This window comes from Pseudophryne corroboree, chromosome 8 (assembly GCF_028390025.1).
Source record: "Pseudophryne corroboree isolate aPseCor3 chromosome 8, aPseCor3.hap2, whole genome shotgun sequence".
NCBI classification, from domain to species: Eukaryota; Metazoa; Chordata; class Amphibia; order Anura; family Myobatrachidae; genus Pseudophryne; species Pseudophryne corroboree.
The window spans coordinates 248,485,479-248,510,531 of NC_086451.1; the positions used below are offsets into that span (position 1 = coordinate 248,485,479).

At 44.6% G+C, this 25,053-nt stretch overlaps 1 protein-coding gene across 3 annotated transcripts in view; it reads right to left on the reverse strand.

Annotated features, from left to right (window-relative positions):
- The window catches only part of ATP7A (ATPase copper transporting alpha), a 461,725-nt gene that overhangs the window by 216,076 nt on the left and 220,596 nt on the right, over positions 1 to 25,053 (reverse strand). For all 3 annotated transcript variants that reach the window (XM_063937168.1, XM_063937169.1, XM_063937170.1), the window contains exons 4-5: positions 22,559 to 23,293; positions 19,721 to 19,921 (exon numbers count right to left, since the gene is read on the reverse strand). In XM_063937168.1, coding sequence (XP_063793238.1) covers positions 19,721 to 19,921; positions 22,559 to 23,293 — 936 coding nt within the window. The remainder of the gene's footprint in view (positions 1 to 19,720; positions 19,922 to 22,558; positions 23,294 to 25,053) is intronic.

Consider the following 25,053-nt stretch of genomic DNA (forward strand, 5'->3'; position numbering starts at 1 on the left):
TGCTGCAGATCACTCCATGGTCAGTAGCGCACGCAGGGGGAGAAACCCTCCCTAATCGGACAAATAATTTTTTGCGGAGACAGAGACAACTCTGTCTCCGCCTCAATATTAACCGCGACTGCAACCACAAGCGCAGCTGCTACTGCAGGGAGTTCTGACCTGAAGAGCTCCAAGTTCGGGCTGACGCTGGAGGTGAGAGGGTCAGAGACCGCTCACATGTTGCATCAGTCACTCCCAGTGGCAGAGGAGCCCCCGGGCAGCCCTGGCCATGCCATTTGCCATGTGGGCACTTCTCCTCTGTCCTTATGCAGTAACCTGTCACACTTCAGAGAAAAATCTGCAATAATGCAGCGTAGCCTCATTTATATCATCTGCATTACAGTGACCAGTTATAAGTGTCATAGCTGCATCCTTATTATATATGCCATGTAGCCAGTGTAACCTGTACAGCTGCATCCTTATTATATACTATGCAGCCAGTGTAACCTGTACAGCTGCATCCTTATTATATACTATGCAGCCAGTGTAACATGACAGCTTCATCCTTATTATATAACATTAAGCCAGTGTAACCTGTACAGCTTCATCCTTATTATATACTATGCAGCCAGTGTAACATGACAGCTGCATCCTTATTATATATACCATTAAGCCAGTGTAACCTGTACAGCTTCATCCTTATTATATACTATGCAGCCAGTGTAACCTGTACAGCTGCATCCTTATTATATATATACCATTAAGCCAGTGTAACCTGTACAGCTGCATCCTTATTATATACTATGCAGCCAGCGTAACATGACAGCTGCATCCTTATTATATATACCATTAAGCAAATGTAACCTGTACAGCTGCATCCTTATTATATACTATGCAGCCAGTGTAACATGACAGCTGCATCCTTATTATATAAACCATTAAGCCAGTGTAACCTGTACAGCTTCATCCTTATTATATACTATGCAGCCAGTGTAACCTGTACAGCTGCATCCTTATTATATATGCCATTAAGCCGGTGTAACCTGTATAGCTTCATCCTTATTATATACTATGCAGCCAGTGTAACCTGTACAGCTGCATCCTTATTATATACTATGCAGCCAGTGTAACATGACAGCTGCATCCTTATTATATACTATGCAGCCAGTGTAATATGACAGATGCGTCCTTATTACATACTATGCAGCCAGTGTAACATGACAGCTGCATCTTATTATATACTATGCAGCCAGTGTAACCTGTACAGCTGCATCTTATTATATAAACCATTAAGCCAGTGTAACCTGTACAGCTGCATCCTTATTATATACTATGCAGCCAGTGTAACCTGTACAGCTGCATCCTTATTATATACTATGCAGCCAGTGTAACATGACAGCAGCATCCTTATTATATATACTATGCAGCCAGTGAAACCTGTACAGCTGCATCCTTATTATATATACTATGCAGCCAGTGTAACCTGTACAGCTGCATCCTTATTATATATGCCATGCAGCCAGTGTAACTAGTACAGCTGCATCCTTATTATATACTATGCAGCCAGTGTAACATGACAGCTGCATCCTTATTATATACTATGCAGCCAGTGTAACCTGTACAGCTGCATCCTTATTATATACTATGCAGCCAGTGTAACATGACAGCTGCATCCTTATTATATATACTATGCAGCCAGTGTAACATGACAGCTGCATCCTTATTATATAAATCCTTATTATATACTATGCAGCCAGTGTAACATGACAGCTGCATCCTTATTATATAAACCATTAAGCCAGTGTAACCTGTACAGCTGCATCCCTATGCAGCCAGTGTAACATGACAGCTGCATCTTTATTATATATACCATTAAGCCAGTGTAACCTGTACAGCTGCATCCTTATTATATATACCATGAAGCCAGTGTAACCTGTACAGCTGCATCCTTATTATATATGCCATGCAGCCAGTGTAACCTGTACAGCTGCATCCTTATTATATACTATGCAGCCAGTGTAACATAACAGCTGCATCCTTATTATATATACCATTAAGCCGATGTAACCTGTACAGTTGCATCCTTATTATATATGCCAAGCAGCAAGTGTAACCTGTACAGCTGCATCCTTATTATATACTATGCAGCCAGTGTAACCTGTACAGCTGCATCCTTATTATATACTATGCAGCCAGTGTAACCTGTACAGCTGCATCCTTATTATATACTATGCAGCCAGAGTAACATGACAGCTGCATCCTTATTATATACTATGCAGCCAGTGTAACATGACAGCTGCATCTTATTATATAAACCATTAAGCCAGTGTAACCTGTACAGCCAGTGTAACCTGTACAGCTGCATTCTTATTATATACTATGCAGCCAGTGTAACATGAGAGCAGCATCCTTATTATATATACTATGCAGCCAGTGTAACCTGTACAGCTGCATCCTTATTATATATACTATGCAGCCAGTGTAACCTGTACAGCTGCATCCTTATTATATATGCCATGCAGCCAGTGTAACTAGTACAGCTGCATCCTTATTATATACTATGCAGCCAGTGTAACATGACAGCTGCATCCTTATTATATACTATGCAGCCAGTGTAACCTGTACAGCTGCATCCTTATTATATACTATGCAGCCAGTGTAACATGACAGCTGCATCCTTATTATATATACTATGCAGCCAGTGTAACATGACAGCTGCATCCTTATTATATAAATCCTTATTATATACTATGCAGCCAGTGTAACATGACAGCTGCATCCTTATTATATAAAGCCAGTGTATATATTAAGCCAGTGTAACCTGTACAGCTGCATCCTTATGCAGCCAGTTTAACATGACAGCTGCATCTTTATTATATATACCATTAAGCCAGTGTAACCTGTACAGCTGCATCCTTATTATATATACCATGAAGCCAGTGTAACCTGTACAGCTGCATCCTTATTATATATGCCATGCAGCCAGTGTAACTAGTACAGCTGCATCCTTATTATATACTATGCAGCCAGTGTAACATGACAGCTGCATCCTTATTATATACTATGCAGCCAGTGTAACATGACAGCTGCATCCTTATTATATACTATGCAGCCAGTGTAACATGACAGCTGCATCTTATTATATAAACCATTAAGCCAGTGTAACCTGTACAGCTGCATCCTTATTATATACTATGCAGCCAGTGTAACCTGTACAGCTGCATCCTTATTATATACTATGCAGCCAGTGTAACATGACAGCAGCATCCTTATTATATATACTATGCAGCCAGTGTAACCTGTACAGCTGCATCCTTATTATATATACTATGCAGCCAGTGTAACCTGTACAGCTGCATTCTTATTATATATGCCATGCAGCCAGTGTAACTAGTACAGCTGCATCCTTATTATATACTATGCAGCCAGTGTAACATGACAGCTGCATCCTTATTATATACTATGCAGCCAGTGTAACCTGTACAGCTGCATCCTTATTATATACTATGCAGCCAGTGTAACATGACAGCAGCATCCTTATTATATATACTATGCAGCCAGTGTAACATGTACAGCTGCATCCTTATTATATATACTATGCAGCCAATGTAACCTGTACAGCTGCATCCTTATTATATATGCCATGCAGCCAGTGTAACTAGTACAGCTGCATCCTTATTATATACTATGCAGCCAGTGTAACATGACAGCTGCATCCTTATTATATACTATGCAGCCAGTGTAACATGACAGCTGCATCCTTATTATATATACTATGCAGCCAGTGTAACATGACAGCTGCATCCTTATTATATAAATCCTTATTATATACTATGCAGCCAGTGTAACATGACAGCTGCATCCTTATTATATAAACCATTAAGCCAGTGTTACCTGTACAGCTGCATCCCTATGCAGCCAGTGTAACATGACAGCTGCATCTTTATTATATATACCATTAAGCCAGTGTAACCTGTACAGCTGCATCCTTATTATATATGCCATGCAGCCAGTGTAACCTGTACAGCTGCATCCTTATTATATACTATGCAGCCAATGTAACATGACAGCTGCATCCTTATTATATATACAGGTTGAGTATCCCATATCCAAATATTCCGAAATACAGAATATTCCAAAATACGGACTTTTTTGAGTGAGAGTGAAATAGTGAAACCTTTGTTTTTTGATGGCTCAATGTACACAACCTTTGTTTAATACACAAAGTTATTAAAAATATTGTATTAAATGACCTTTAGGTTGTGTGTATAAGGTGTATATGAAACATAAATGAATTGTGTGAATGTAGACACACTTTGTTTAATGCACAAAGTTATAAAAAATATTGGCTAAAATTACCTTCAGGCTGTGTGTATAAGGTGTATATGTAACATAAATGCATTCTGTGCTTAGATTTAGGTCCCATCACCATGATATCTCATTATGGTAGGCAATTATTCCAAAATACGGAAAAATCCGATATCCAAAATACCTCTGGTCCCAAGCATTCTGGATAAGGGATACTCAACCTGTACCATTAAGCCGGTGTAACCTGTACAGTTGCATCCTTATTATATAGTATGCAGCCAGTGTAACATGACAGCTGCACCCTTATTATATACTATGCAGCCAGTGCAACCTGTACAGTTGCATCCTTACTATATATACCATGAAGCCAGTTTAACCTGTACAGCTGCATTCTTATTATATAATAAGAATTTACTTACCGATAATTCTGTTTCTCGTAGTCCGTAGTGGATGCTGGGGACTCCGTAAGGACCATGGGGAATAGCGGCTCCGCAGGAGACTGGGCACAAAAGTAAAGCTTTAGAACTACCTGGTGTGCACTGGCTCCTCCCCCTATGACCCTCCTCCAAGCCTCAGTTAGGATACTGTGCCCGGACGAGCGTACACAATAAGGAAGGATTTTGAATCCCGGGTAAGACTCATACCAGCCACACCAATCACACCATATAACTTGTGATCTAAACCCAGTTAACAGCATGATAACAGAGGAGCCTCTAGGAAAGATGGCTCACTACAGCAATAACCCGATTTTTTTGGTAACAATAACTATGTACCAGTATTGCAGACAATCCGCACTTGGGATGGGCGCCCAGCATCCACTACGAACTACGAGAAATAGAATTATCGGTAAGTAAATTCTTATTTTCTCTAACGTCCTAAGTGGATGCTGGGGACTCCGTAAGGACCATGGGGATTATACCAAAGCTCCCAAACGGGCGGGAGAGTGCGGATGACTCTGCAGCACCAAATGAGAGAACTCCAGGTCCTCCTCAGCCAGGGTATCAAATTTGTAGAATTTTACAAACGTATTTGCTCCTGACCAAGTAGCTGCTCGGCAAAGTTGTAAAGCCGAGACCCCTCGGGCAGCCGCCCAAGATGAGCCCACCTTCCTTGTGGAATGGGCTTTTACAGATTTTGGCTGTGGCAGGCCTGCCACAGAATGTGCAAGCTGAATTGTACTACAAATCCAACGAGCAATAGTCTGCTTAGAAGCAGGAGCACCCAGCTTGTTGGGTACATACAGAATAAACAACGAGTCAGATTTTCTGACTCCAGCCGTCCTGGAAACCTATATTTCCAGGGCTCTGACAACGTCTAGCAACTTGGAGTCCTCCAAGTCCCTAGTAGCCGCAGGCATCACAATAGGTTGATTCAGGTGAAACGCTGAAAACCACCTTAGGGAGAAACTGAGGACAAGTCCTCAATTCCCCCTGTCCGAATGGAAAATCAGATGAGGGCTTTTACAGGATAAAGCCGCCAATTCTGACACGCACCTGGCCCAGGCCAGGGCCAACAGCATGACCACTTTCCATGTGAGATATTTTAACTCCACATATTTAAGTGGTTCAAACCAATGTGACTTTTGGAACCCAAAAACTACATTTAGATCCCAAGGTGCCACTGGAGGCACAAAAGGAGGCTGTATATACAGTACCCCTTTCACAAACGTCTGAACTTCAGGGACTGAAGCTAGTTCTTTTTGGAAGAAAATTGACAGGGCCGAAATTTGAACCTTGATGGACCTTCATTTCAGGCCCATAGACACTCCTGTTTGCAGGAAATGTAGGAATCGACCTGGTTGAAAATTCCTCCGTCGGGGCCTTACTGTCCTCGCACCACGCAACATATTTTCGCCAAATGCGGTGATAATGTTTTGCGGTTATATCTTTCCTGGCTTTGATCAGGATAGGGATGACTTCATCCGGAATGCCTTTTTCCTTCAGGATCCGGCGTTCAACCGCCCTGCCGTTAAACGCAGCCGCGGTAAGTCTTGGAACAGACAGGGTCCTTGCTGGAGCAGGTCCCTTCTTAGAGGTAGAGGCCACGGATCCTCCGTGAGCATCTCTTGACGTTCCGGTTACCAAGTCCTTCTTGGCCAATCCGGAGCCACGAATATAGTGCTTACTCCTCTCCATCTTATAATTCTCAGTACCTTGGTTATGAGAGGCAGAGGAGGGAACACATACACTGACTGGTACACCCACTGTGTTACCAGAGCGTCTACAGCTATTGCCTGAGGGTCCCTTGACCTGGCGCAATACTTGTCGAGTTTTATAAACATGTGGAAGACTTCTGGGTGAAGTCCCCACTCTCCCGGGTGGAGGTCGTGCCACTCCCGGAATGAATACTGCTGACAGTGCTATCACATGATTTTCCGCCCAGCGAAGAATCCTTGCAGCTTCTGCCATTGCCCTTCTGCTTCTTGTGTCACCCTGTCTGTTTACATGGGTGACTGCCGTGATGTTGTCCGAATGGATCAACTCCGGGTGACCTTGAAGCAGAGGTCTTGCTGAGCTTAGAGCATTGTAAATGGCCCTTAGCTTCAGGATATTTATGTGAAGTGATGTCTCCAGGCTTGACCATAAGCTCTGGAAATTCCTTCCCTGTGTGACTGCTCCCCAGCCTCGCAGGCTGGCATCCGTGGTCACCAGGACCCAGTCCTGAATGTGCGGCCCTCTAGAAGATGAGCACTCTGCAACCACCACAGGAGAGACACCCTTGTGCTTGCTGACAGGGTTATCCGCTGATGCATCTGAAGATGCGACCCAGACCATTTGTCCAGCAGGTCCCACTGGAAGGTTCTTGCGTGGAATCTGCCGAATGGGATTGCTTCGTAGAAAGCCACCATTTTTCCCAGAACCATTTCATTGATGTACTGAGACTTGGCTCGGTTATAGGAGGTTCCCGACTAGCTCGGATAACTCCCTGACTTTCTCCTCCGGGAGAAACACCTTTTTCTGAACTGTGTCCAGGATCATCCCTAAGAACAGAAGACGAGTCGTCGGAATCAGCTGCGATTTTGGAATATTGAGAATCCAATCGTGCTGCCGCAACACTACCTGAGATAGTGCTACACCGACCTCCAACTGTTCCCTGGATCTTACCCTTATCAGGGAATCGTCCAAGTAAGGGATAACTAAAATTCCCTTCCTTCGAAGGAGTAACATCATTTCGGCCACTACCTTGGTAAAGACCCGGGGTGCCATGGACCATCCATACGGCAGCGTCTGAACTGATAGTGACAGTTCTGTACCATAAACCTGAGGTACCCTTGGTGAGAAGGGTAAATTGGGACATGAAGGAAAGCATCCTTGATGTCCCGAGACATCATGTAGTCCCCTTCTTCCAGGTTCGCAATTACTGCTCTGAGTGACTCAATCTTGAATTTGATCCTCTGTATGTAAGTGTTCAAAGATTTTAGATTTAGAATCGGTCTCACCGAGCCGTCCGGCTTCGGTACCACAACAGTGTGGAATAATACCCCGTTCCCTGTTGCAGGAGGGGTACCTTGATTATCACCTGCTGGGAATACAGCTTGTGAATGGCTTCCAAAACGGTCTCCCTGTCAGAAGGAGACATCGGTAAAGCCGACTTTAGGAAACGGCGAGGGGGAGACGTCTCGAATTCCAATTTGTACCCCTGAGATATCACCTGAAGGATCCAGGGGTCTACTTGCGAGTGAGCCCACTGCGCGCTGAAATTCATTGAGACGGGCCCCCACCGTGCCTGATTCTGCTTGTAAAGCCCCAGCGTCATACTGAGGGCTTGGCAGAGGCGGGAGAGGGTTTCTGTTCCCGGGAACTGGCTGATTTCTGCAGCCTTTTTCCTCTCCCTCTGTTACGGGGCAGAAATGAGGAACCTTTCGCCCGCTTGCCCACGAAAAGACTGCGCCTGATAATACGGCGTCTTCTCATGTTGAGAGGCGACCTGGGGTACAAACGTGGATTTCCCAGCTGTTGCCGTGGCCACCAGGTCTGAAAGACCGACCCCAAATAACTCCTCCCCTTAATAAGGCAATACTTCCAAATGCCGTTTGGAATCCGCATCACCTGACCACTGTCGTGTCCATAACCCTCTACTGGTAGAAATGGACAACGCACTTAGACTTGATGCCAGTCGGCAAATATTCCGCTGTGCATCACGCATATATAGAAATGCATCTTTCAAATGCTCTATAGGCAATAATATACTGTCCCTATCTAGGGTATCAATATTTTCAGTCAGGGAATCCGACCACGCCAACCCAGCACTGCACATCCAGGCTGAGGCGATTGCTGGTCGCAGTATAACACCAGTATGTGTGTAAATACATTTTAGGATACCCTCCTGCTTTCTATCAGCAGGATCCTTAAGGGCGGCCATCTCAGGAGAGGGTAGAGCCCTTGTTCTTACAAGCGTGTGAGCGCTTTATCCACCCTAGGGGGTGTTTCCCAACGCACCCTAACCTCTGGCGGGAAAGGATATAATGCCAATAACATTTTAGAAATTATCAGTTGTTATCGGGGGAAACCCACGCATCATCACACACCTCATTTAATTTCTCAGATTCAGGAAAACTACAGGTAGTTTTTCCTCACCGAACATAATACCCCTTTTTGGTGGTACTCGTATTATCAGAAATGTGTAAAACATTTTTCATTGCCTCAATCATGTAACGTGTGGCCCTACTGGAAGTCACATTTGTCTCTTCACCGTCGACACTGGAGTCAGTATCCGTGTCGGCGTCTATATCTGCCATCTGAGGTAACGGGCGCTTTAGAGCCCCTGACGGCCTATGAGACGTCTGGACAGGCACAAGCTGAGTAGCCGGCTGTCTCATGTCAACCACTCTCTTTTATACAGAGCTGACACTGTCACGTAATTCCTTCCAACAGTTCATCCACTCAGGTGTCGACCCCCTAGGGGGTGACATCACTATTACAGGCAATCTGCTCCGTCTCCACATCATTTTTCTCCTCATACATGTCGACACAAACGTACCGACACACAGCACACACACAGGAATGCTCTGATAGAGGACAGGACCCCACTAGCCCTTTGGGGAGACAGAGGGAGAGTTTGCCAGCACACACCAGAGCGCTATATATATACAGGGATAACCTTATATAAGTGTTTTTCCCCTTATAGCTGCTGTATTGTTAATACTGCGCCTAATTAGTGCCCCCCCTCTCTTTTTTAACCCTTTCTGTAGTGTAGTGACTGCAGGGGAGAGCCAGGGGAGCTTCCCTCCAACTGAGCTGTGAGGGAAAATGGCGCCAGTGTGCTGAGGAGATAGGCTCCGCCCCTTTTTCGCGGACTTTTCTCCTGCTTTTTTATGGATTCTGGCAGGGGTTAAAATTCATCCATATAGCCCTGGGGGCTATATGTGATGTATTTTCGCCAGCCAAGGTGTTTTTATTGCTGCTCAGGGCGCTCCCCCCTAGCGCCCTGCACCCTCAGTGACCGAAGTGTGAAGTGTGCTGAGGAGCAATGGCGCACAGCTGCAGTGCTGTGCACTACCTTGGTGAAGACAGGACGTCTTCTGCCGCCGATTTTCCGGACCTCTTCTGTCTTCTGGCTCTGTAAGGGGGCCGGCGGCGCGGCTCTGGGACCCATCCATGGCTGGGCCTGTGATCGTCCCTCTGGAGCTAATGTCCAGTAGCCTAAGAAGCCCAATCCACTCTGCACGCAGGTGAGTTCGCTTCTTCTCCCCTTAGTCCCTCGATGCAGTGAGCCTGTTGCCAGCAGGTCTCACTGAAAATAAAAAACCTAAAACTAAACTTTTCACTAAGCAGCTCAGGAGAGCCACCTAGTGTGCACCCTTCTCGTTCGGGCACAAAAATCTAACTGAGGCTTGGAGGAGGGTCATAGGGGGAGGAGCCAGTGCACACCAGGTAGTTCTAAAGCTTTACTTTTGTGCCCAGTCTCCTGCGGAGCCGCTATTCCCCATGGTCCTTACGGAGTCCCCAGCATCCACTTAGGACGTTAGAGAAATGCCAATATGCCATGCAGCCAGTGTAACCTGTATAGCTTCTTTATTATACATGCCATGAAGCCAGTGTAACCTGTACAGCTGCATCCTTTTATAATATATATATATATATATATATATATATATATATATATATACACACACACACAGTATATGTTGAGTATCCCTTATCCAAAATACCACGTTTTTCAGTCCCCCACTGAGATAATAAGAATTTACTTACCGATAATTCTATTTCTCATAGTCCGTAGTGGATGCTGGGACTCCGTAAGGACCATGGGGAATAGCGGCTCCGCAGGAGACTGGGCACAAAAGTAAAAGCTTGAACTAGCTGGTGTGCACTGGCTCCTCCCCCTATGACCCTCCTCCAAGCCTCAGTTAGGATACTGTGCCCGGATGAGCGTACATAATAAGGAAGGATATTGAATCCCGGGTAAGACTCATACCAGCCACACCAATCACACCGTACAACCTGTGATCTGAACCCAGTTAACAGTATGATAAACGAAGGAGCCTCTGAAAAGATGGCTCACAACAATAATAACCCGAATTTTGTAACAATAACTATATACAAGTATTGCAGACAATCCGCACTTGGGATGGGCGCCCAGCATCCACTACGGACTATGAGAAATAGAATTATCGGTAAGTAAATTCTTATTTTCTCTAACGTCCTAAGTGGATGCTGGGACTCCGTAAGGACCATGGGGATTATACCAAAGCTCCCAAACGGGCGGGAGAGTGCGGATGACTCTGCAGCACCGAATGAGAGAACTCCAGGTCCTCCTCAGCCAGGGTATCAAATTTGTAGAATTTAGCAAACGTGTTTGCCCCTGACCAAGTAGCTGCTCGGCAAAGTTGTAAAGCCGAGACCCCTCGGGCAGCCGCCCAAGATGAGCCCACCTTCCTTGTGGAATGGGCTTTTACAGATTTCGGCTGTGGCAGGCCTGCCACAGAATGTGCAAGCTGAATTGTACTACAAATCCAACGAGCAATCGTCTGCTTAGAAGCAGGAGCACCCAGCTTGTTGGGTGCATACAGGATAAACAGCGAGTCAGATTTCCTGACTCCAGCCGTCCTGAAAATATATATTTTCGGGGCCCTGACTACGTCCAGTAACTTGGAGTCCTCCAAGTCCCTAGTAGCCGCAGGCACCACAATAGGCTGGTTCACGTGAAACGCTGAAACCACCTTTGGGAGAAATTGAGGACGAGTCCTCAATTCTGCCCTATCCGTATGAAAAATAAGGTAAGGGCTTTTATAAGATAAAGCCGCCAATTCTGAGACACGCCTGGCTGAAGCCAGGTCTAACAGCATTACCACCTTCCATGTGAGATATTTTAATTCCACAGTGGTGAGTGGTTCAAACCAATGTGATTTTAGGAACCCCAAAACCACATTGAGATCCCAAGGTGCCACCGGGGGCACAAAAGGAGGCTGTATATGCAGTACCCCTTTGACAAACGTCTGGACTTCAGGCACTGAAGCCAGTTCTTTTTGGAAGAAAATCGACAGGGCCGAAATTTGAACCTTAATGGACCCTAATTTTAGGCCCATAGACAGTCCTGTTTGCAGGAAATGTAGGAAGCGACCCAGTTGAAATTCCTCTGTAGGGGCCTCTTTGGCCTCACACCACGCAACATATTTTCGCCAAATGCGGTGATAATGTTTCGCGGTTACATCCTTCCTGGCCTTTATCAGGGTAGGGATGACTTCTTCTGGAATGCCTTTTTCCTTCAGGATCCGGCGTTCAACCGCCATGCCGTCAAACGCAGCCGCGGTAAGTCTTGGAACAGACAAGGTCCCTGCTGGAGCAGGTCCTTTCTTAGAGGTAGAGGCCACGGGTCCTCCGTGAGCATCTCTTGAAGTTCCGGGTACCAAGTCCTTCTTGGCCAATCCGGAACCACGAGTATAGTTCTTACTCCTCTCCTTTTTATGATTCTCAGTACTTTTGGTATGAGAGGCAGAGGAGGGAACACATACACTGACTGGTACACCCATGGTGTTACCAGAGCGTCCACCGCTATTGCCTGAGGGTCCCTTGACCTGGCGCAATATCTGTCCAGTTTTTTGTTGAGACGGGACGCCATCATGTCCACCTTTGGTTTTTCCCAACGGTTTACCATCTCTTGGATGAAGTCCCCACTCCCCCGGGTGAAGGTCGTGTCTGCTGAGGAAGTCCGCTTCCCAGTTGTCCACTCCCGGAATGAACACTGCTGACAGTGCTAACACATGATTCTCCGCCCAGCGAAGAATCCTTGCAGCTTCTGCCATCGCCTCCTGCTTCTCGTGCCGCCCTGTCTGTTTACGTGGGCGACTGACGTGATGTTGTCCGATTGGATCAATACCGCCTGACCCTGAAGCAGGGGTTTTGCTTGACTTAGGGCATTGTAAATGGCCCTTAGTTCCAGAATGTTTATATGAAGAGATGTTTCCATGCTTGACCACAAGCCCTGGAAATTTTGTCCCTGTGTGACTGCTCCCCAGCCTCTCAGGCTGGCATCTGTGGTCACCAGGATCCAATCCTGAATGCCGAATCTGCGGCCCTCTAGTAGATGAGCACTCTGCAGCCACCACAGAAGAGACACCCTTGTCCTTGGCGACAGGGTTATCCGCTGATGCATCTGAAGATGCGATCCGGACCATTTGTCTAGAAGATCCCACTGAAACGTTCTTGCATGGAATCTTCCGAATGGAATCGCTTCGTAAGAAGCCACCATTTTTCCCAGGACCCTCGTGCACTGATGCACTGACACCTGGCCTGGTTTTAGGAGATTCCTGACTAGCTAGGATAACTCCCTGGCCTTCTCCTCTGGGAGAAACACCTTTTTCTGGACTGTGTCCAGAATCATTCCTAGGAACAGGAGACGTGTCGTTGGAATCAGCTGCGATTTTGGAATATTTAGAATCCACCCGTGCTGACGTAACACTAACTGAGATAGTGCTACTCCGACTTCTAACTGTTCCCTGGACCTTGCCCTTATCAGGAGATCGTCCAAGTAAGGGATAATAAAAACGCCTTTTCTTCGAAGAAGAATCATCATTTCGGCCATTACCTTGGTAAAGACCCGAGGTGCCGTGGACAATCCAAACGGCAGCGTCTGAAACTGATAATGACAGTTTTGTACTACAAACCTGAGGTACCCTTGGTGAGAAGGGTAGATTGGGACGTGGAGATAAGCATCTTTGATGTCCAGAGACACCATATAGTCCCCTTCTTCCAGGTTTGCTATCACTGCTCTGAGTGACTCCATCTTGAATTTGAACCTCTTTATGTAAGTGTTCAAGGATTTTAGATTTAAAATTGGTCTCACCGAGCCGTCCGGCTTCGGTACCACAAACAGCGTGGAATAATACCCCTTTCCCTGTTGTAGGAGAGGTACCTTGATTATCACCTGCTGGGAATACAGCTTGTGAATGGCTTCCAAAACTGCCTCCCTGTCGGAGGGAGACTTTGGTAGAGCAGACTTCAGGAACCGGCGAGGGGGAGACGTCTCGAATTCCAGTTTGTACCCCTGTGATACTACCTGCAGAATCCAGGGGTCCACTTGCGAGTGAGCCCCCTGCGCGTTGAAATTTTTGAGACGGGCCCCCACCGTGTCCGAGTCCGCTTGTAAAGCCCCAGCGTCATGCTGAAGACTTGGCAGAAGCAGAGGAGGGCTTCTGCTCCTGGGAAGAGGCTGCCTGGTGCAGTCTTTTTCCTCTTCCTCTGCCCCGGGGCAGAAATGAGTGGCCTTTTGCCCGCCTGTACTTATGGGAACGAAAGGACTGAGTTTGAAAAGACGGTGTCTTTTTCTGCTGAGAGGTGACCTGGGGTAAAAAGGTGGACTTTCCGGCCGTTGCCGTGGCCACCAGGTCCGATAGACCGGCCCCAAATAACTCCTCCCCTTTAAACGGCAATACTTCCATATGTCGTTTGGAATCCGCATCCCCTGACCACTGTCGCGTCCATAACGCTCTTCTGGCAGAAATGGACATAGCACTCACTCTTGATGCCAGGGTGCAAATATCCCTCTGTGCATCACGCATATATAGTAATGCATCCTTCAAATGCTCTATAGTTAGTAATATACTGTCCCTATCCAGGGTATCAATATTTTCAGTCAGGGAATCCGACCACGCAACTCCAGCACTGCACATCCAGGCTGATGCGATTGCTGGTCGCAGTATAACACCAGTATGTGTGTATATACCCTTCAGGATATTTTCCAGCCTTCTATCCGCTGGTTCTTTGAGGGCGGCCGTATCAGGAGACGGTAACGCTACTTGTTTAGATAAACGTGTGAGCGCTTTATCTACTCTAGGGGGTGTTTTCCAACGCGCCCTAACCTCTGGCGGGAAAGGGTATAGTGCCAATAATTTATTAGAAATTAGCACTTTTTTATCGGGGGAAACCCACGCTTTATCACACACCTCATTTAATTCATCTGACTCAGGAAAAGCTACTGGTAGTTTTTTCACTCCCCACATAATACCCTTCTTTGTGGTACTTGTAGTGTCAGAAATGTTCAATGCCTCCTTCATTGCCGTGATCATGTAACGTGTGGCCCTACTGGACATTACGTTTGTCTCCTCACCGTCGACACTGGACTCAGTATCCGTGTCTGGGTCTGTGTCGACCCACTGAGGTAACGGGCGTTTTATCGCCCCTGACGGTGTCTGAGACGCCTGGACAGGCACTAATTGATTTGTCGGCTGTCTCATGACGTCAACAGTTTTTTGTAAAGTGCTGACATTGTCACGTAGTTCTTTAAATACAACCATCCAGTCAGGTGTCGACTCCCTAGGGGGTGACATCACTAATACAGGCAATTGCTCTGCTTCCACATCATTTTCCTCCCCATACATGTCGACACAATCGTACCGACACCCAGCACACACACAGGGAATGCTCCGATAGAGGACAGGACCCCACTAGCCCTTTGGGGAGACAGAGGGAGAGTTTGCCAGCACACACCAGAGCGCTATATATATCTATAGGGATAACCTTATATAAGTGTTACTCCCTTTATAGCTGCTGTTTATAATTTAGCTGCCAATAGTGCCCCCCCTCTCTCGTTTTTACCCTGATTCTGTAGGGACTGCAGGGGAGAGTCAGGGAGCCGTCCTTCCAGCGGAACTGTGAGGGAAAATGGCGCTTGTGTGCTGAGGAGATAGGCTCCGCCCCTTCACGACGGCCTTATCTCCCGCTTTTTTCTGGAAAACTGGCAGGGGTTAAATACATCCATATAGCCCAGGAGCTATATGTGATGTATTTCTTTTGCCATCCTAAGGTATTTCTGTTTTTATTGCCCCCCCAGCGCCCTGCACCCTCAGTGACCGGAGTGTGAAGTGTGCTGAGAGCAATGGCGCACAGCTGCAGTGCTGTGCGCTACCTTAGTTGAAGACAGGAACGTCTTCTGCCGCCGATTTCACCGGACCTCTTCGTTCTTCTGGCTCTGTAAGGGGGGCGGCGGCGCGGCTCCGGGACCCATCCAGGCTGAACCTGTGATCATCCCTCTGGAGCTAATGTCCAGTAGCCTAAGAAACCCAATCCACTCTGCACGCAGGTGAGTTCGTTTCTTCTCCCCTTAGTCCCACGATGCAGTGAGCCTGTTGCCAGCAGGACTCACTGAAAATAAAAAACCTAAAATAAACTTTTACTCTAAGCAGCTCAGGAGAGCCACCTAGCATGCACCCTTCTCGTTCGGGCACAAAAATCTAACTGAGGCTTGGAGAAGGGTCATAGGGGGAGGAGCCAGTGCACACCAGCTAGTTCAAGCTTTTACTTTTGTGCCCAGTCTCCTGCGGAGCCGCTATTCCCCATGGTCCTTACGGAGTCCCAGCATCCACTTAGGACGTTAGAGAAAATGACATATATACTATATATTATGTGTATATATAGATATATTATTTAGATATATAATATATATGTTTCATTATCTCAGTAGGGGAACCAAAAATGTGTGATTTATAATTTTGGATAAGGGATACTCAACCTGTGTGTATATATATATATATATATATATATATATATATATATATATATAGTCGGAAAAAAGGCAGCGGCACTCCGTCAGAATAAATGGTCAAACGTGTATTGAATCAAAACATAACAATGGTCACATAAACAACCAACGTTTCGGGGTCCTGAGACCCCTTTGTCAAGGCGTGAACAGTGTTAAAGAAGAAACCCCTTACCTTTATAACACCCGGTTTCTCCTGTTACACTCTCATCTTGTTTTACACATTTTCTTCACAAAGCATTCACTTTACCTTCGTTTGCTGGCATCAGTCCCAGCCTTTCACATTTATTTTTTACCAGCATCATGTCACGGGCTCCATTTTGCCAGATCCCCATTTCCACCGTTCCCTCCCTATCCCTTCTATCTTCTCCCCCTCTTCCCCCCCCCCACCCCTTTCATCCACAACCCTGCCATACTCCTGTCGTCCCTCTTCTCTTTTCCTCCTTATAGCTTCTTTCTACTCCATTCCTCTCTGCATCCACTAGCTCCATTCTTTCCACCACTCTTTACTTGCACAGCTTTGTCATTTTCCTTTTTTCTCTCTCTATGTTTACACACTCTCCCACAACATTCTTTCAGTCCACTCTTCTCGCCTCCATCCTTTGCATCCATCTGTTCATACAACTCCTGTGCACACTTCTCTAACACGTTCCATATATAGATCATTCATGCCAACATCTGCAGCTTTCCCTGCTGTGCTCATGCTGCACACTGTGCTTCTATTACACACTGCTTTAATCCGTGTTTTCTCTTTCACACTTTCTTCTTTGCAGGGCCGGCGCGGGTGCTCCGGTAAAGCGCCGCTGGTTGCCACGGCAACCGCGTCCTGCACCCAGCATCACGTCACTTCCTGGAGACGCCGGAGGTCTTCCGGCGGTCCCCGTGATTGACGGCGTCTGGCCCCGCTCTCCTCCACGTGCGGGTTTCACCGGGTGTTATAAAGGTAAGGGGTTTCTTCTTCAACACTGTTCACGCCTTGACAAAGGGGTCTCAGGTCCCCGAAACGTTCGTTGTTCTTGTGACCATTGTTATGTTTTGATTCAATACACGTTTGACCATTTATTCCGACGGAGTGCCGCTGCCTTTTTTCCGACTGTTTGCCACTGCTGCGGAGGGCACCCAGATTTGAAATTTTACGTTGAGAGTGCCGGGCATTTCTGTATTATATATATATATATATATATATATATATATATATATATACACACACACACACACACACACACACATCCAAGTAAATCCTGCGTTTGCCCCTCATGGTGGTAGAGATCCAGCTACTTGCGGTCAGTCTACTCCCACTGGTGGAGCTGTAGCTTCCGGTCAGTCTTCTCCTATGTGCCAGGAGTGATGGAGCCCCTTGAGGACGCTCTCATCCACTGGCAGTGCTGCAGATCCCCCGACAGTCACTCCATGGCGGACCAGCTACCTGCAGTCAGTCTACTCTCACTGGCGGAGCTGCAGCTCCTTGTAACTCTTCTCCTATGTGCCAGGAGTGATGGAGCTCCCTGTGGTCACCCTCATCCCCACTGGCAGTGCTGAAGGACCAAGATCAGACTCCAGACACCTAGTATTGGCGGCATTTATGATTTTGTGGACAGAAGGAAGCAGCTACTGTTATTGAATGCGACGGACACACATTCCTCTTTGTGACAGACGCGCAGTATCCCGCCCACTACTGTTTTCCTTTTGTAACTAATTTATTTCTTTCAGTTTTTTGGATGATTAGCTTAAATTTTCACAGTACCTGACTCTTGTAAAATCTTGTCGCCAAGACAAAAATTTTAGTCGCTATGGCGACCTGGGATTTGTAAAGTACTACCCAATTATCTGTTCAAATCGTGCTACTGAAAGCACAGAGCCAATGCTCTGCACTGTGGAAGGCCTAGCAGTGACTACAGTACTGGGGGATGCAGAACACACTGCCAATTTGAACTGAAGACAGCAGATTTTAATGGTTTCCGAGCAAAGCCCTTATTGGATGGCTGTGTCACATAACATTTCCACACCACCACAATAAATTTCCACATTGACTGTATTCATTTTCCAATGTTGTAACTATTTACAAAAAATTATGTTGTGCGTTTTCTTTTAAAAAGGACAATGTTGAATCAAAAAGAAAAGAATCTTTGATGACGTTTTATGTTATTTTGAAGGGACACACTTTCTGAGTGAGGGTGATAGGGAGTGCTGTATTTTGTACAATGTTTTATTAAAAATGGCAGGTGTTGGTGTATACGTAACCATTTCAATAAAAATTAAAAAAACTTGATGGAAACGTAAAAAACAAAAACATGCAGAGATTGAAGGGATGGTGAAAAGAAGGAAAGCAAAAACCAGACAAGTACTGTCACTAATGGGGAGGTAGAGGCTGCCTAGATGTATACAACTCCTGCTTTTTAGTCCAGTAGAATAGCTAGTACTATAAGGAACCAATAGTTACAGATAAGACAGGAGGCTAACAAATGTGCTCTGCAGCTGCATGGTGCAGACACTGAGGCAGATGTATTAACCTGGAGAAGGCATGAGGAAGTGATAAACCAGTGATCAGTACAAGGTGATAAATGCACCAGCCAATCAGTTCCTAACTGTTAATTTACATATTGGAGCTGATTGGCTGGTGCGTTTATCACCTAGCACTGATTACTGGTTTATCACTTTCTTATGCCTTCTCCAGGTTAATACATCTGCCCCACTGTCCTTAGTGCAGACTCTCCCCCCCCTTCCCCTATGAGTTTCATCGCCAGGTCTTACCTTAACTCTGTAGTAGTGCAAGTTTTTATTTAATGTTTATGGGGGAAGGGATTTCATTTTTGCAGTATTAATGCACTTCTATTTTAGATATGCTACCAGGAACGGAGCAGGTTTAAGATCCAGACAGACTGCTGTGTACAGTGCGCTCACCGAATCTGCAGTCTATACACTTTCTATAAACTCCACATGGGGCTTAAGCCATTCTTGCAATTATGAGACCCTGAGTGGTTTCCTTGATCAATGTTAGCATTTTATAATAGGGACCAATGAACCCAGTGTGAAACGATGTCTATGTTTGTCTACTATACAACGGAATTAGACTTAAAAACACACATAATAAGGGTATGTAGCCATTATGTTGACATTCACAAATGGACATGTCGACATGTTCATTATATCATCGCTGTGAATGTCAACAGTACAGGTATAGGGTTAGACTGAGGTTATGGGAGAGTTAGTGTTTTTCTAGTGTTCTAGCTCTAACCCTATGCGGATATGCTGGTTGTCGACATTATGAAAGCCGACACAGCATACCACTTCCCATAAAAAAACACAGTGTGTGCTCTAGCTGACTGAAAAATAAATCAGAGGCTACTGGTTTGAAAGACAAAAAACCCTTATATCTAGATTTCTCGCTTGTATGTCTGACCATATTAGCAAAAATTGAAGGTGATAATTTGGAAGTCAGAACCAGGAAACAACTGACCTTCTTCCCTGCGGAGATTCCGCTCTATATTGGCTACACACGAAGCACACGTCATGCCAGAGACCTGAATGAAACACTTGTTGATTGTTCTGGAGTCTTGTTTGCTGTGTATGGGTGTTTCTTTGCTTAAGACATCTTTTGGTTGGCTAGAATTGGCATGAGGTTTCTGTACGGTTTCCAACGTAATGTCAGTTAAGGTGCCTGTTATAAAGGAAAAGGTAAAGTGTTAAATCATTGTTTCTTTGTCTTTTAATAAAATGCACCTGTCAATATGATTTACCAATTTAAAAAAATATATAAAAAATTATAGCATGTATACAGTATATTGCCATTTGCTCCAGATAAGTTTATATTTTGTTACGCAAACAAGCCCATGGTAATGTACACCTACCACCATAAACTTCCATTTGTGATTTACTGCTACACAGAACCTAGCTACAAAGGACTGTGTTTAGGTTAATGTTTCCAACATTCTCTACTGATGGTCATATGCAAATCAAGGAAGCGCGTAAGCAGCACTCTAAGGGGTAAATTTACTAAGGTGGGAGGTTTTTTTTTGAACTGGTGATGTTGCCCAAAGCAACCAATCAGATTCTACTTAACATTTATCTAGCTACTTCTAGAAGATAATAGATAGAATCTGATTGGTTGCTATGGGTAACATTACCAGTTCTAAAAAATTCCCACCTTAGTAAATTTACCCCTAAGATGGCCCCAGTCAAAGTGCTAATTGCAAAGGGACATTGGGAGGTTTTAAGCTTACAGTGTGGATGCTGATTGATCCAAATTAAGCTTTGAAAATGGAAGATGCACTAATAAGCCCAGCAGAAATGTGTACATTAAATACACTCATTTTATTGCCAATCATATTAGAGGGATTTTGGAGCGGATTCAGAATAGGACATCGGTTTTGCTAGATTGTGCATATCAAAATTTGTGCCAAACGAGAAATAAGAAAAGCACAATAGACAAAGAAAAACCGCTCGACTGCCAACTGACAGTGGCCGATCACTTATATACAGAGTGGCAACATTCTAGAATGATCGCAGATTGAACATATCACGTATCTCACCTTTTAGAATGTCTCGGTAGATTCTCATATTCATGCATTATAGAGAAGTTTCCTATTAAATGTTGATATCCATTATCTCAAGGGTTAGAGCCAATTGAAAAATAGTACTTTCATTTTTTTATTCAGCAGCCACAAAATACCCTAACTAAACTTTTAGATGGGCTATGTAATCAATAAGAGAACCTCTTGGGTACTAATCATGCAACCGCAATGCTGCCCTAGTATAATGCAATATTCACCACTGAAGCTTTCTCATCCTAGTATAACAACGTGTATTTATAACAAAGTTAGTGTGAGCTAGAGTTAGGCAGGCTTTGACTTTCCAGCATTTATGGAACAAAGATTTCCTCATGCATGAAACAGCTGCAGTGTAACAGGTTGCAAATGTTTTACATTGTGTTTGTGCTTTGGGAAAGTATGCTGTATGAATACAGGAAATACTTGGTAGCAGTAGGGTTTGCATACTGTATATTGTCAGTACAATATGTCCCTTATGCAACAAGTTGGTTCCTTGCTGGCACATGCAAAGCAGTGTCACTATTTGCCTTTATTTCCTGTACAAACACTCCAATGTCTTAAAGAAACTTGGGAGCCGTTTTACTGTATGATTCCTGTACAAGGATTGTTACAATTATTAGAGTAACTAAGGGGCTAATTCAGTAAGGATCGCGGATGTAATCCTTACTACATTTCCCCGATGTCTGCGCACGTACAGAACGGATCCTGCAGTCGCGACGCAGACATGCAACCACCTCTGCCTCATTGACAGGCAGAGGCGTTCGCGGGAAGGGACGGGGGCGGACGGCGTATAGGAAAATAGGGGTGCGTTACCCCTGTTTTCCGGGATTGGCGAGGCCAAGGACTGTGTCACAAGACGCAGTTTCCTTGGCCCCACAAGCTGCATTGTGACGGCAAGGCTGAGTAAGTTGAAGCTTACTCAGCGTGCCGTTTAAGATGAACAGCGCGACCGCGATGTTCATCTGATATGTGATAGCATAGCAAATGCACGGGGAAATGGAATGCACCTCCTCCTGCATTTGCATTGCTAAGGACTACAAATGCGAAGCTGCTGCGATAAGTTTTGCATTTGCAATCCTTAATGACTCAGGCCCTAAATACCATGAGCCCCAGTGCATTTGATGTGTCATTTTATTAATATATTATTTCTACACAGGGCTGACTGAAAACTTTGGCAGGAACTTCTCCAATTATAAAAGTTGTCCTGCAATAGTTAAAATGTACAATTTTCATGCCCTGCGTTGCAACAGCAGCACTTACCCACTGGCTCCGATTTACATTAAGACCCAAATGTTCAGGAAAATAGGACTTCCTTGACTCTGTAATTCAGGCATGGTGACTATACAGAGCAGATATATTCTAGGATTTGAACTTTGCTTCAGTTTTAAAGAGGGAATTCTGTACATTTGTAAAAACATGTGACATCGTACAATCGGAATACATTCGTGAGATCGGCAGATGGAATGCCGGCTGTCACTATACAGACAGCGGCATCCCGTTACATGGAATTATACAGATTATATTACCACTCGGGTGGTGGAGTGGACCTACCACCAAATTGGGAATACGGGGCTTCAGTTAGGATTGCGACCACCGGCGTTTCACCGACAGTCGGTATTCTAGTGTTGGTATCCTGAACGCCAGGATCCCGACAGCCGGTATATTAACTGCATCCCGTACAATCATATAAGAGAAAATGTATGTGATACCGTATAATGGTATGAAATAGAAAAAGTATTCCCACGTACCATCTAGAGAGGTGTCAAATCCCATATCCTCTATGTCTGCTCGGATAGTTTCTGGATTGGTAATATTAGGGTTATATTCCACAGTCCCATTTTTGTTTGCCAGAGACACATGGATAGATATCACACCTGGTTTCTGAGAGAGGACACCCTCAATTGATTGCACACAAGAACTGCAGGTCATCCCTGAAATGTTCACCACTGCGACTTTATGTGAAGGATCCCAACTTGTCCGGTTAGAAGATGCTTTTTCTTTATAAATGGCTTCTGATGACCACTGGGCAGTGGAAGAGTCCGGCCCATTACAAAGACTCACTTTAAATACACCTGGTGCCAGAGATTCTATGGCTCTGCATACTGCATCCGAGCTAGTGAGATTTGGATTATAATTTACCATTGCCGATTTTCTTTCTAATGATACTTCAACATTGGACACTCCAGGATGAGCAGAAATGTTACTTTCAATATTTACCACACATGATTTACAGTGCATGCCATCCACCTGTAGCAAGACTCTTGTTAGGTCAGTATGAGACTTTGGTCTTGTCTGAGCCATATCCCCATTACCATTAGTCTGTCCATTTGTCAAACGTTCAACATCAATGACTCCCAATTTGGGGGGTGCTTTGTGCTTTATGGATGCTGTAAAACCAGCTTCTTCTATTTGGCGCCTTATATTATCAGCTGTGATGAGGCGAGGTTGATAAATAATGTGAGCTTCTTGGCTGTCCAGCGACACTGGTAAGAAAACAATACAGTTAGATAATCTGCACGCAACGATCAACAAATATATTTCATGCAACACCTTTTCTAACACAGGCTGTTTAATATAGAGGAGGCTTTGTGTACTGTAGAGGTGGGTATGATTCTTGTACTTTTAAATATCAGTTTGACAGGAGCCTGACATTACTCTGTACTCTGGAGGGACTGCACTCCTTACACTAGCTCTTGTGTATCTCCATTCCTCTCCCCACAAAATAACACTGCCCTGCCCCACAGCCTCACAAGACACAGAACTGGGAAGCTCACTAATTTCTACATATGCAGCACACTCATCTTATGGAACATTCTATGCAACCGTACACCACCTGTCACAATTTACACAAATGAAATAATGGATACGTATGGGCACTAGATGGCCACGTAACCAGCACTTCCAATGTGCTTGCCTCCCCCCCTTAAAAGAACCATATGGATGCCGCTATCTGTTAATCATGAGAGATTACGCAATTATCATAGCGATCTCTCTGATAAATCCATCCTCCAAACACACTGAGATATAGGACCAAAAATGCCAAAGCACAACATTAGGTCAGCCGTTAATCACACACCAGAAAATGATGAAAAATGCGGCTTTATTTCATGCCATATGGCAGGAGCGTCCTAACTCAGGGGCAGATGTATTAAGCATGGAGAAGTGATAAAGCAGTGATAAGTGGAAGGTGATAACGCATCAGCCAATCATTACAGGTTTGAAAAATGACAGTTAGTAGCTGATTGGCTGGTGCATTGTCACCTTCCACTTATCACTTCTTTATCACTGCTTTATCCGTTCTCCAAGCTTAATATATCTGCCAGGCAGTCCAGGATCTTTAGATCGTGTCAGATAGAAATGATCACACCACATGTTTTACAATGCGATAGTAATGAGTACATCTGTGCACCAGCTAGGTGGCCAGCCCACTCGTCTGTTACATGTGACACAAAAACTGAAATGCCCAATATGGGTAAGGGTACCAATACATAAATACAGATTTATTTTATTTTTAGTTAAAAATAATATATAAACTGGGAATCTTGTTAATTTAAATAATGAATATGCTCACAGTAAATACTTATTATACAGTCCAATAACATAATTGTTTATAAACTTAAAATTAGTGAGCTAGTGGGATTCTGTATAAACTGTGTATGCCAGCCAAATCATGGCTTCATTAAAATGGAAATTCATATGTATGAAACCTATCTGACAATCTCAGAATATAATATAAGCACGATTCTTATGAAAATTACCAGCAATACAACCCTTATATATTTAATGTAATTGAATGCACATCAAACACCAGAACATAAGCATATTTCATAACTTACACACTGTTTTAAAATAAGCATAAGAATTAAGTATTACAAATGAAAGAGAAAATGGCCAAATTGACAAAGCAGTAAACTTTATGTACACCAGAATACACAGAGTACAGTATGTACTACCAACCTACATAATGGAAATATTCTTATAATCAGCATCGTGGTTCAGTATATTGCAGGAAAATACAATCTAATAGGAAACGTGCACAGCTGAGACTAGAGGAGGTGTACCGGTGTGACTAGTATATGTGGGAGTGGGGTAAGTCTTAAAAAGAGATAAGTTCCAGAGATGCTTGTAAAATTATAAGATGGGGGGAAAAAAGCTGAGCACAGTCAGAAGTAGGTATACAGATGCGTCCACATAAACCTGGTGTGGTGTCTATACACCATATGGTGTGAGACACCCACACGAA